The sequence below is a fragment of the Mus musculus genome, chromosome 19 (assembly GCF_000001635.26).
Source record: "Mus musculus strain C57BL/6J chromosome 19, GRCm38.p6 C57BL/6J".
NCBI lineage: Eukaryota > Metazoa > Chordata > Mammalia > Rodentia > Muridae > Mus > Mus musculus.
In genome coordinates this window covers 40,161,563-40,174,914 of record NC_000085.6, presented here as the reverse complement: position 1 = coordinate 40,174,914, position 13,352 = coordinate 40,161,563, and the positions used below count along the sequence as shown (strand labels likewise).

Genomic DNA, 13,352 nt, shown 5'->3' with positions numbered 1-13,352 from the left:
CAAGAGAATGAGTAAAGGAAGACTCTAAGAACTGGTAACGTGTGCATTATGTTCGTTAGCATGTTCCCCAAACTACCATGTAGATTTTCAAGCATCTGAGTATATTTGCACTTTCTATCACCGTCACGTAAGAAAAGTCCACTTGAATTACCTTAAGTGTGCTTTGTTAAATGCATTGCATGTTTCCTATGTCTGTTTATTTTCCCCAACTCTATTTACTGCTGTTTTTATTTCATGCTGGATTATGTGGAAAACAACACTTGAGTATTTGTGTTATGAAAGCTGGAAGAATATCAGACCCAAAAATATATTTTTTGAGAATTTGATACATGAGTTCTAGGCTATATCACTTCCAGCCAATTCAAAACTCAAGATCATTCTTTCTTATTGTTGCTATTGTTATATGTATACATATATATATATGTACACATGTATATACAGCCTATTGAATCTATGTAGCATTGCTTATATGTATACGTGTCAAGAGGTGCAGAACGGACTACTGTGATCGGGAAACCTTTGTGGGAGTTTATCCTTGGAAGAATAGTTCTCCCACTCTCAGCAGCCATTGATTGTTTGTAGACTGGGCTGACACAGGGATTCCTCAGCCTAGACCAACCTCGTAATCAATATGGAAATTTAAACTCACCTAGAGATAGGAGTATGTGGAATTTTCCCTGTCTTGGTTGCTATGTCAACTGGTGTCATTGTGCTGTTCTTATGCAGGCTACCACATTGTTGAGAGTCCATGGGTGCATTCCCCCTGCCATGACTAGAGGATACGCTGTAGCAGCAGGTGCCCCTGTCATCCAGCTCTTACACTGTATCCCAATCACAGTAGTCAGCTCTGGACCAATCGACATGTATACATATAAGCAGTGTTACATAGAGTCAATAGGTTGTATATACATTTCTGTGGCTTTTCCTGAGCCTTAGCAGTGCACTGTAGATGTATTCGTTAGGGTTGGGTAACTTACAACACTCATTCTCTGAATCTAAACCAGTTGCCGATCTCTGTAATCGTCTCTATCTGTTGAAAAAAGGTGAAATATAAGGATATTTCCTTTTCTGCGAAATGTAAGGATTGGCATGCATAATATAGTTAGAAAGTAATTTTAAATAAATAATTGAGGTTTGTACTTAGAAAACAATTAGAAATTGATTTTTTCACTTCTCCTAACACCAGAAGGCTCTCTCTGACTTGCCTTCGTAGCACTCCCATAAATAGAAGGGGCTGTATTTCCTTTTATTTTTCCCACAGCATGTGCCCTACTTTCTCCTTTTTAACAACCAGCCTTCACTTTCTTTTTATATCTTTTTTTTTACTTTTTCATTGGCTATTTTCTTTTTTTTCAAATTTTTATTAGATATTTTCTTCATTTACATTTCAAATGCTATCCCGAAAGTTCCCTATACCTTCCCCCCACCCTGCTCCCCTATCCACCCACTCCCACTTCTTGGCCCTGGCGTTCCCCTGTACTGGGACATATAAAGTTTGCAAGATCAAGGGGCCTCTCTTCCCAATGATGGCCGACTAGGCCATATTCTGCTACATATGCAGTTAGAGACACAAGCTCTGGGGGGTACTGGTTAGTTCATATTAGTTCCACCTATAGGGTTGCAGACCTCTTCAGCTCCTTGGGTACTCTCTCTAGCTCCTCCATTGGGGGCCCTGTGTTCCATCCAATAGGTGACTGTGAGCATTCACTTCTGTATTTGCCAGGCACTGTCATAGCCTCACAAGAGACAGCTGTATCAGGGTCCTTTCAGCAAAATCTTGCTGGCATGTGCAGTAGTGTCTGCGTTTGGTGGCTGATTATGGGATGGATCCCCTGGTGGGGTAGTCTCTGGATGGTCCATCCTTTTGTCTTAGCTCTAAACTTTGTGTCTGTAACTCCTTCCATGGATATTTTGTTCCCTATTCTAAGGAGGAATGAAGTATCCACACGTTAGTCTTCCTTCTTCTTGATTATCTTGTGTTTTGCAAATTGTATCTTGGGTATTCTAAATTTCTGGACTAATATCCACTTATCAGTGAGTGCATATCAAGTGACTTCTTTTGTGATTGGGTTACCTCACTCAGGATGATACCCTCCAGGTCCATCCATTTGCCTAAGAATTTCATAAATTCATTGTTTTTAAAAGCTGAGTAGTACTCCATTGTGTAAATGTACTACATTTTTTGTATCCATTCCTCTGTTGAGGGACATCTAGGTTCTTTCCAGTTTCTGGGTATTATAAATAAGGCTGCTATGAACATAGTGGAACATGTGTCCTTATTACCAGTCGGAACATATGCCCAGGAGAGGTATAGCTGGATCTTCTGGTAGTACTGTGTCCAATTTTCTGAGGAACCTCCAGAAAATTTCCAGAGTGGTTGTACAAGCTTGCAATCTCACTAGCAATGGAGAGATCGCCAGCATCTGCTGTCACCTGAATTTTTGATCTTAGCCATTCTGACTGGTGTGAGATGGAACCTTAGGCTTGTTTTGATTTGCATTTTCCTGAGGAGTGAGGATGTTGAACATTTCTTCAGGTGCTTCTCAGGCATTCAGTATTCCTCAGTTGAGCATTCTTTGTTTAGCTCTGTACCCCATTTTCTTTTGTTTGGTTTTTCAAGACAGGGTTTCTCTGTATAGCCCTGGCTGTCCTGGAACTCACTTTGTAGACAAGGCTGGCCTCGAACTCAGAAATCTGCCTGCCTCTGCCTCCTGAGTGCTGGGATTAAAGGCATGTGCCACCAACCCCGGCTGTACTCCATTTTTAATGGGGTTATTTGAATTTCTGGAGTCCAGTTTCTTGAGCTTTTTATATATATATTGGATATTAGACCCCTTATCAGATTTAGGATTGGTGTCCTTTTTGTCTTATTGACAGTATCTTTTGCCTTACAGAGGCTTTGCAATTTTATGAGGTCCCATTTGTTGATTTTCAATCTTACAGCACAAGCCATTGCTGTTCTGTGCAGGAATTTTTCTCTTGTGCCCATATCTTCGAGGCTTTTCCCAACTTTCTCCTCTATAAATTTCAGTGTCTCTGGTTTTATGTGGAGGTCTTTGATCCACTTGGACTTGAGCTTTGTACAAGGAGATAAGAATGGATCAATTTGCATTTTTCTACATGATAATCACCAGTTATGCCAGCACCATTTGTTGAAAATGCTGTCTTTTTTCCACTGGATGGTTTTAGCTCCTTTGTCAAAGATCAAAAGACCATAGGTGTGTGGGTTCATTTCTCGGTCTTCAATTCTATTTCATTGATCTACCTGTCTGTTGCTGTACCAGTACCATGAAGGTTTGTTTTTTTTTTTTTTTTTTTTTTTTTTTTTTTTTTTTTTTTTTCTCACAATTGCTCTGTAGTACAGCTTGAGGTCAGGCATTGTGATTCCCCTAGAGGTTCTTTTATTGTTGAGAATAGTTTTTGCTATCCTAGGTTTTTTGTTATTGCAGATGCATTTGCAAATTACCCTTTCTGTCTCGGTGAAGAATTGAGTTGGAATTTTGATGGGGATTGCATTGAATCTGTAGATTGCTTTCAGCAGGATAGCTGTTTTTACTATGTTAATCCTGCCAATCTATGAGCATGGGAGATCTTTCCATCTTCTGAGATCTTCTTTAATTTCTTTCTTCAGAGACTGGAAGTTCTTGTCATACAGATCTTTCACTTCCATAGTTACAGTCACAACAAGGTATTATATATTTTTTGTGACTATTGTAAAGGATGTTGTTTCCCTAATTTCTTTCTCAGCCCGTTTATACTTTGTGTAGAGAAAGGCCATTTTTTGTTTGAGTTAATTTTATATCCAGCTACTGCACTGAAGCTGTTTATCAGGTTTAGGAGTTCTCTGGTGGAATTTTTAGGGTCACTTATATATATATACTATCATATCATCTGCAAATAGTGATATTTTGACTTCTTCCTTTCCAATTTGTATCTCCTTGACCTCCTTTTGTTGTTGAATTGCTCTGGCTAGGACTCCAAGTACTATATTGAATAGGTAGGGAGAAAGTGGGCAGTCTTGTTTAGTCCCTGATTTTAGTGGGATTGCTTTGAGTTTTTCTCCATTTAGTTTGATGTTGGCTAGTGGTTTGCTGTATATTGCTTTTGTTATGTTTAGGTATGGGCCTTGAATTCCTGATCTTTCCATGATTTTTATCATGAAGGGGTGTTGGATTTTTTCAAATGCTTTCTCAGCATTTAATGAGATCATCATGTGATTTTTGTCTTTGAGTTTGTTTATATAGCAGATTACGTTGATAGATTTCTGTATAGTAAACTATCCCTGCATCCCTGGGATGAAGCCTACTTGTTCATGATGGATGATCATTTTGATGTGTTCTTGAATTCTGTTTGTGAAGATTCTATTGAGCATTTTTATTTGTTTTTTGGTTGGGGAAATAGTGGTCGTGGCTTTTTTCCCCCACAAGATTTATTTATTATTATATCTAAGTATCCTTTTGTTTTAGGATAAAATGTTCTGTAGATATCTGTTAAATTCATTTGTTTCATAACTTCTGTTAGTGTCCATGTGTCTCTGTTTAGTTTCTGTTTCCAGGATCTGTCCATTGATGAAAGTGGGGTGTTAAATTCTCCTACTATTATTGTATGCAGTACAATGTGTGCTTTGAACTTTACTAAAGTTTCTTTAATCAATGTGGATGCCCTTGCATTCGGAACATAGATATTCAGAATTGAGAGTTCATCTTGGAAGATTTTACCTTTGATGAGTATGAAGTGCCCCTCCTTGTCTTTTTTAATAACTTTGGGTTGGAAGTCGATTTTATTCAATTTTAGAATGGCTACTCCAGCTTGTTTCTTCGGACTATTTTCTTGGAAAATTATTTTCCAGCCTTTTACTCTGAGGTAGTGTCTGTCTTTTTCCCTGAGATGGGTTTCCTGTAAGCAGCAAAATGTTGGGTCCTGTTTGTGTAGCCAGTCTATTAGTGTATGTCTTTTTATTGGAGAATTGAGTACATTGAAGTTAAGAGAAATTAAAGAAAAGTAATTGTTGCTTCCTGTTATTTTTGATGTTAAAGTTGGAATTCTGTTGTCTTCTTTAAGGTTTGTTGAAGGATTACTCTCTTGCTTTTTCTAGGGTGTAGTTTCCATCTTTGTGATGGTGTTTTCCCTTTATTATCCTTTGAAGGGCTAGATTCGTGGAAAGATATTGTGTGAATTTTGTATTGTCATGGAATACTTTGGTTTGTTCATCTATGGTAATTGAGAATTTTGCTGGGTATAGTAGCCTGGGCTGGCATTTGTGCTCTCTTAGGGTCTGTATAACATCTGTCCAGGATCTTCTGGCTTTCATAGTATCTGGTGAGAAGTCTGGTGTAATTCTGATAGGCCTGCCTTTATATGTTACTTGACTTTTTTCCCTTACTGCTTTTAATATTGTCTTTATTTAGTGCATTTGTTGTTCTGATTATTATATGTCAGAAGGAATTTCTTTTCTGGTCCAGTCTATTTGGAGTGCTGTATGTTCTTGGGCATCTCTTTCTTTAGGTATGGGAAGTTTTCTTCTATAATTTTGTTGAAGATATTTGCTGGCCCTTTCTTTAAGTTGAAAATCTTCATTCTCATGTACTCCTATTATCCTTATTCTGGGTCTTCTCACTGTGTCCTGGATTTCCTGGATGTTTTGAGTTAAGATGTTTTTGCATTTTGCATTTTCTTTGATTGTTGTTTCCATGTTCCCTATGGAATCTTCTGCAGCTGAGATTCTCTCTTCCATCTCGTGTATTCTGTTGCTGATGCTCACATCTATGGTTCCTGATTTCTTTCCTAGGGTTTCTATCTCCAGAGTTGTCTCACTTTGGGTTTTCTTCATTATTTCTATTCCATTTTTAGATCTTGGATGGTTTTGTTCAATTCCATCACCTGTTTGGCTGTGTTTTCCTGTATTTGTTTAAGGGATTTTTGTGTTTCCTATTTAAGGTCTTCTATCTGTTTAGCAGTGTTTTCCTTTAGTTCCTTGAGGGATTTTTGTGTTTCCTCTTTAAGGCTTCTACCTTTTTAGCAGTGTTCTCCTGTATTTCTTTAAGTGAGTTATTAATGCCCTTCTTAAAATCTTCTACCACCATCATGAGATATGATTTTAAATCTGAATCTTGCTTTTTGGGTGTGTTGGGATATCCAGGACTTGCTGTGGTGGGCGTACTGGGTTCTGATGATGCTCAGTGTTCTTGGTTTTTGTTAGTAAGATTCTTATGTTTGCCTTTCGCCATCTGATAATCTCTGGTGTTAATGTTCAAGCTGTCTCTGGCTGGAGCTTGATCATTCTGTGATTCTGTTAGCCTCTGTCAGCACTCCTGGGAGTCCAGCTCTCACCTGAGTCCCAGTGGTCAGAGCACCCTCTGCAGGCAAGCTCTCCTCTTGCAGGGCAGGTGTCCAGAAGTCTGGAACTCTGATCTACCTCCTGAGTCCTAGGGTCAGAGCCCTCCCTGTAGGCCGATTCTTCTCTGGCAAAGAAGGTGCCCAGGGTCTCAGTTCTGCCTCCAGCTGAGGATGAAGGCCCAACGGGACACTGTCCAAGAAGCTCTGTTGCTTCTGTTGCCCATGTACTCTTCAGTGATCATGAGGTCCTGTGGCATGGAGAGTCCTCTGGGGCCCTCCTATTTCACCCCCTGTCCCTGCTTCTATGAGGGTGTTCCCCCAACCTTTCACCCACTCCTGCCTCCCTACCCTGGCATTCTCCTACACTGGAGAAACCACCAACTGTCCCACTCACTGCACACCAATTTTCCCTAGGAAACTGAGTCACCCTCACTGTCATAGAACTGCCCAGGGCACTGTGAAAATAGATGGGCACAAACCTAAGTTGTGCCGTGATGAGAGTTTGAATATCTCATTCACAACTTTAAGACACTTACCACACACTGGCTATTTTGAATGTAATGAAACGTAAAAGCTTTTAGAAGAAAATAAATTGATTGGAAAAAATTAAGTTATTAAGGTTTGTGTAGTCACTGTGAAGAACTATCCACATTTAGATTTAAGTTGCACACATTTATACATGGTTTTAAAATGATCTATCTTCATGTCTTGTCCTCTTCAGAATGAGGACTTTAGGAGTGTGGTAAAAAGGAGAGAACAGTTGGAGATTGCAAGGTAGATGTTGCATATCAGATAGTTTATCTGGGGAACCCATAATAAAGTGTCTCTCAGGTCTGCGGATGTCACAGAGATGATTCTTCATTAGGTAGCTCACATTCCTAACTGTTCCAATTTGAACATTTAAAGCCAGTATGAGGAAGGATTGTATATTAACTTCTGATTTCCTTTGTTCTAGGCTCCCCCTGTGATCCTAGCTTCCTTCTGGCCTGTGTTCCCTGCAATGTGATCTCTACTGTCATTTTCCAGCATCGATTTGACTACAATGATCAGACATTCCAAGACTTCATGGAGAATTTTCATAGAAAAATAGAAATTTTAGCATCTCCTTGGTCCCAGGTTTGGTTCGGTTCTATTTATATGTGAAAATATTATGTACCCTAGTCTGTACTGTTATCCTCCAGGAGAAAGTATTGGATCTCTTGGAACTGGAGTTATAGGTGGTGGTGAGCTACATGATCTGAGGGGCTTAGAACTGAACTTGGAGCCTCTGTAACAGCAGCACATGTTCTTAACTTCTGAACCATTTCTCTAGATCCAATATTAGTTTACTAGTTTTATTAGTTTTTTTTTTTAAAGAGGCCACTAAATTGCTGGGTGTGGTGTTATAGCCTGAGCTGCATAGAAAGGTTCAGGTCATCTTGGGCTACCCTGTAATAAACACATCTAGACAGACAGACAGACAGACTGAACAAAACAAGAAAACTGCAAAGAAAATGCCAACCAAAAATATATCAAGATTGTTTAGATGGCTTTAGGTTTTCTTTTGTTCACAAAATTTCTAGGCTATTTATTGTTCATTCTTATTTTTTTTTTTTTTTACAATTCCTAACCAATTGTGAACTATCTGTTTCATTTAAAACTTAAGGGAAACAGATGATATGAAATAGAATAGAAAAAATTATAGTATCAGAGGGCTTCAATTTTATCAAGCATTTCTTTTGGAAAACAACAGCAGCAACAACAACAATGACACTTTTTTTTTTCTGATTTTGCCCAATATTTGGGGATAGAGATTTAGGCTACAGGATGCATTTCTTACTATGGTGCATGGTCAGAAGATGTTTCTAACCTATGCTCTACATCCATGAACAACACCTGTTTCTATAGATTATAAGGGAAAATATGTTCCACAAAACAAGGGCAATGGAGAGCAAATAGTTTACCCGCTTCAGTATTGGAGTAAGAGGTTGAATCCTGGTCATATGAAGCACATTATCTAAAGTAGCGCTGGCTTGTTTTATTTCATTAAAAGGGTAAAGTAATATTTCATAGTAAGATGGCACTTGAGTATAGAATGTCCCCATACATACACACACACACACACACACACACACACATACACACACACACATTTGAGATTATATTTTTTAAATGACTTCCATGTTTTTTTAAAACATTTATTTAGTATTATACATAAGTTCACTGTAGCTGACTTCAGACACACCAGCAGAGGGTGTCAGATCTCATTATGGGTGGTTGTGAGCCACCATGTGGTTGCTGGGATTTGAATTCAGGACCTTTGGAAGAGCAGTCAGTGCCCTTTCTTGCTGAGCCATCTCACCAGCCCCACATTTGAGATTATAATCACATAATTTTTCTTTCCCTTTTTGCCATCCAGCTCCTCCCATGTAATTGATCCTCCCTTGCTGTCATTCAAATTAAAGTTTTTTCTTTAAATTTTGTTACACATATACAAAGATACACATCAATGTATTAGTAAAACTTGCCTAGTTTGTTAAGTGCTGCCTTTATGTATATATTTAAGGGCTGATAACTTTATAGTAGGTAACCAATTAGGAGATATCCCCCAAGCAGACTTATACTCCCTTTTTCTGCACTCTTTACTCATATAGGGGTGGCACCTCATGAGATTTCTACTTTGACTTTAGCATGTCTATTGGTGTTGCCATTTTTTCAGGTGACTGGTGAAATATGCACAGGGTAAACTGGGATGCAGGCTGCTTCTATCTCTGCTATCACTAGTTTGCTGTCTCAGAATTTTTGACTTGTCATTCTGCATCTCAGTGTTCTCAACAGGACAGAGGGGAAGGTAGCATTAGCCCACACATTACTCTGGAAAAATCTGTTGTCAGGAATGCAAATATGATTTGGAGTTGCTGCATAGGCTGTGCACATGGTAGATCTGACCATTTGACCCATGCTGTGCCTGTTTCTCCAAATGCCAGGCATGTAGGAGCACAGGGAGGCATGTGGAACTCACCGTTATGAAGTGTTGGACAGCTGGCTATGGCCTGGAAGGTTTGCTGATTCTATGAATGCATTTGTTTCTCTTCTAGCTGTGCAGTGCCTACCCTATTTTATACTATCTCCCTGGAATCCATAACAGATTCTTAAAAGATGTGACTCAACAGAAAAAGTTCATCTTGGAGGAAATAAACAGGCATCAAAAATCTCTGGACCTCAGTAACCCTCAGGACTTTATTGACTACTTCTTGATTAAAATGGAAAAGGTACAAGTGATCTTGATTTGCTACTTCACATTTGTGGGTGTTCTGACTTAGCTTATGTTGTCCTGGTGAAAGTGGGATGTTCCAACTAATGTTTATATAGAATTATATAGAATATTCAGGGATCGTTAAGATTCTCAGTTTATTTAGAATTAGAAAATTTATGTTTATCATGTTCTAGGTTAGTTCTTTACTTTGAGGAAAATGAAAACACACCCATTCAAGAGTGATGAGAACCTGCCATTCTGTGTAAATGAATCTCCATGAACAGCAGGTGTTATGACTTAGGGAACATAGAAGTTTTCTTTAAAGAGACCCTGGGAACTCTTTGCAGTTGAGCTAGGCCTTGAGGAAACTCCAATTTAGATCAAAAGGAGAATAAGCTAGAGGGTGGTAATTGTGGTCATTAAGTGAGCTAACTTTGAAAAAGTGACATTAATTTGAATTATGGTGATGGATGTGTGGAATGAAGAGATTAAAAACTGTGATAGAGTTTGCATGTGTGTAGTCCTGAAGACTTTAAGCATAGTGAACAGTCAATAGGTGCTAGAACTGATGGTGTTTCTAAGTGCCTTGATATACGTTACACTTGAAAAAAATGACATAGGAATTAATATCCTTAGTGGGTGAGAAGTGAGTAACAAGAAAAACCTTCGAGTTTTGTCCCTTTGATTTTGTTAAAACTGTGTGAAGGAAGCCTAAGCTAGAACACTCTAATGTCTAGCTTTTCTACAGAATGCTTACATCATATTGTATTATTTTTTATTACCTGTAAGTGTTTAAACCAACCAAATGTACAAACAAACAAAACTAATCCCTCTCATTTATAACTATTAGGAAAAACACAATCAAAAATCTGAATTTACTATGGATAACCTGGTTGTCAGCATAGGTGATCTTTTTGGAGCCGGAACAGAGACAACGAGTTCCACAGTGAAATATGGGCTTTTGCTCCTGCTGAAGTACCCAGAAGTCACAGGTATGATCAGATGGGCAGAGGAATGTCCAGTAGAAATGGGCAGACAGCACTAGAAACCATTCTACTCTTTCCTTGAATAGACATTGTACTAGCAACAACTGCATGAATAATGTGCTTACCTACCATTGGATGGATTCAGTTCAAACTAGATCACAGAAAAGAACAAGTATAATAACTAAGATACAGCAGGGAATGGAAGAGCAGTGGCCATTATTCTCCCTGGTATGATGTGGAATCATTGATTTGTGTTGGGACCAACACAGAACAGTTTTCTTAGGGTCTGAACAGAACTAGCACCCTTCTCACATATTTTTTTCTACATGTTAATAAATACTTGTTTTTTCAGAATTATTTATTATTTAAACGTTTGTTGTCATGTATTAATTATAGGCATTGAGCTGCTTCATTACAACATTTCCTTATATGTATAACTAATTTGACTATTCCCCCGTTCCTTTCTCTCCCTCCTTCTTCCTCCCAGTAATTTCCTTCCCCTTCCCAACTGTTCCCTTTGGTACTTTCATGTCTGCTTTTTCCCTCCCTCAATAAACCAATAGTTTTGGAGGGGATGATATAGATGTGCCATTTATGGCTGAGCATTTAAAAGCATTTAAAGCCACTTATTTTATCCTCATGGTCTAGTCTCTGCAATAAGCTCTACCAGCTGCAGCAAGAACTTTCTCTGACTAAAATATGGAGTGGCATCAATCTATGGATATCAACATAAAACTTTAGAAGACACATTTTGCAAATCAACGGCAATAGCTTCCCCTTGAGGGCCTGTAACATTCTTAAACCTTTGCCCAGCCTTGAAGTACCAGACATGAATGCTCTCCTACTAAGACTGATTGGAACCTAATCAAATTTAAGTTATGAGAGAGTATGCATCATTTGTCTTTTTTGGGGCCTGGATTGTCTCATTCAATATGTATTCTTACTCTGTCTTTTTACTTGAAATTTTATAATTTTATTTTTGTCCACAATAACGTACCACTGTGTATATGTATAGCATCTTAATTATCCACTCATCAATAAGTGAACACATCGATGGATTGCATTTCCTAGCCATTGTGAATAGAACAGCCATGAACTTGTGTGAGGAAATATTTCTGCAACAAGAAATAGAATCTGTAGGGAAAATACCCTGGAGTGTTTTTAAAGAAAACTCCTGTGTTCCCTAAGTCATAACACCTGCTGTTCATGGAGATTCATTTACATAGAATGGCAGGTTTTTATCACTCTTGAATGGGTGTGCATGTGTTTTCATTTGCCTCAAAGTAAAGAACTAACCTCGAACATGGTAAACATTTTCTTTGTATTTGGGTTTTTATATCTGGGTCATTAATAATTCTATTTTTCAAGAGATCTCTATACTGACTAGCTATTGCAAATAGAGCAGCAATAAACATGTATGAACAAGTATCTCTGTAATATGATACAGAGTGTTTTGGGAAAAATACCAAAGAGTGGTTATATTTTTATCATTAGTAATCCTATTCCTTGGTCTTTTGAGAAATATCTACACTGATTTCCACAATGACTGGGGCAGTTTGCACTCTCACCACCAACAAATAATGGTTAGGGTTTGATCGTACCCTCAGCTGCATCTGATATTAGATTTCTCGATTGTAGCCATTCTCACTGGAATGAAATGTATTCTCAAAGTAGTTTTAATTTGTGTTCTCTTGATGGTTAATGATGTTGAATACTTAAAAAAAAATCGTTACCAGCTACTTATGCTTCATTTTTAAAGACCTTTGTTCAGAAATATAGCCCACGTTTAGATTGGATTATTTGCTTTGTATTTAGAGTTTTGTGTTCATTGTAAATTCTAGATATCAGTCCTGCATCAGGTTTGCAGCTGAAAATGACTTTCTCCTGTCTGGTTGAATAGAGTTGGCTACCTCTTCACTTTATTTACAGTGTTCTTTGCTCTAAAGAGACCTTTTAATTTCATGATGACCTTATCAATTGGTGCCTTTATTTCATGAATGACTTGTGTCCTATTTATTAAGTCCTTTGTCCCTACACTTCCCACTCCTGTAGCCTTACCCAAGCCTTTTTTCTTCCTTTATGCCCATGTATTCTTTTTACCTATATTCTATCTCTCCTTATTATTAAATTTTACCCTTCCTTGGTCTCCACACTTATAATTGTTCACATTCATCTACATATACATAGTAGGTTATGATTCACCGAGGAGGAAGAACACGAAATTTTTCCTTTCCGAGTTTGGCTCATCTCACTATCATGGTTTTCTTATTTATTGCTTTTAGTGATCAATTTTATGTTGTAACTTTTCTTCACTGCTGAAAATCCTTCCATTCTTTATGTGTACTACATTTTCATCACTCATTCATCTGTTGATGGACATCTAGGCTGGCTTCATATCTTTGCGATCAATAAACAAAGATATGTAAATCTGTCTATCATAGCATATGGAGGTTCTTGGAGGCATGTCCAGGAGTAGTATGGAAGGGTTGTGTGATAGATCTGTTTTGAAACTATTGATGAACCTCCATAATAATTTTCATAATGGCTGTACTAATTTATACTCCCATCAGCAGTGTATAAGGGTCCCCTCTCCCCACAGCAGTGTGTGTTGTCAGATTCCTTAAGGACAGATAATCTGAGTGGGGTGAGATGGCTTCTTATTAACACTCATTAAATAGTGTTAATTTGCATTTTCCTGATGACTAGGGATGTTGAACATCTAAACAAATACTATTTATCCAGCTTTGTTTCTTCTTATGAGAAAGTTATATTCATTTCATCTGTTGATTTGCAGA

At 38.0% G+C, this 13,352-nt stretch overlaps 1 protein-coding gene across 2 annotated transcripts in view; it reads left to right on the top strand.

Moving 5' to 3' along the window:
• Window positions 1-13,352, top strand: part of Cyp2c70 (cytochrome P450, family 2, subfamily c, polypeptide 70) — a 33,926-nt gene that overhangs the window by 12,372 nt on the left and 8,202 nt on the right. For both annotated transcript variants that reach the window (XM_011247235.2, NM_145499.2), the window contains 3 exons: window positions 7,292-7,452; window positions 9,414-9,587; window positions 10,422-10,563. In XM_011247235.2, coding sequence (XP_011245537.1) covers window positions 7,292-7,452; window positions 9,414-9,587; window positions 10,422-10,563 — 477 coding nt within the window. The remainder of the gene's footprint in view (window positions 1-7,291; window positions 7,453-9,413; window positions 9,588-10,421; window positions 10,564-13,352) is intronic.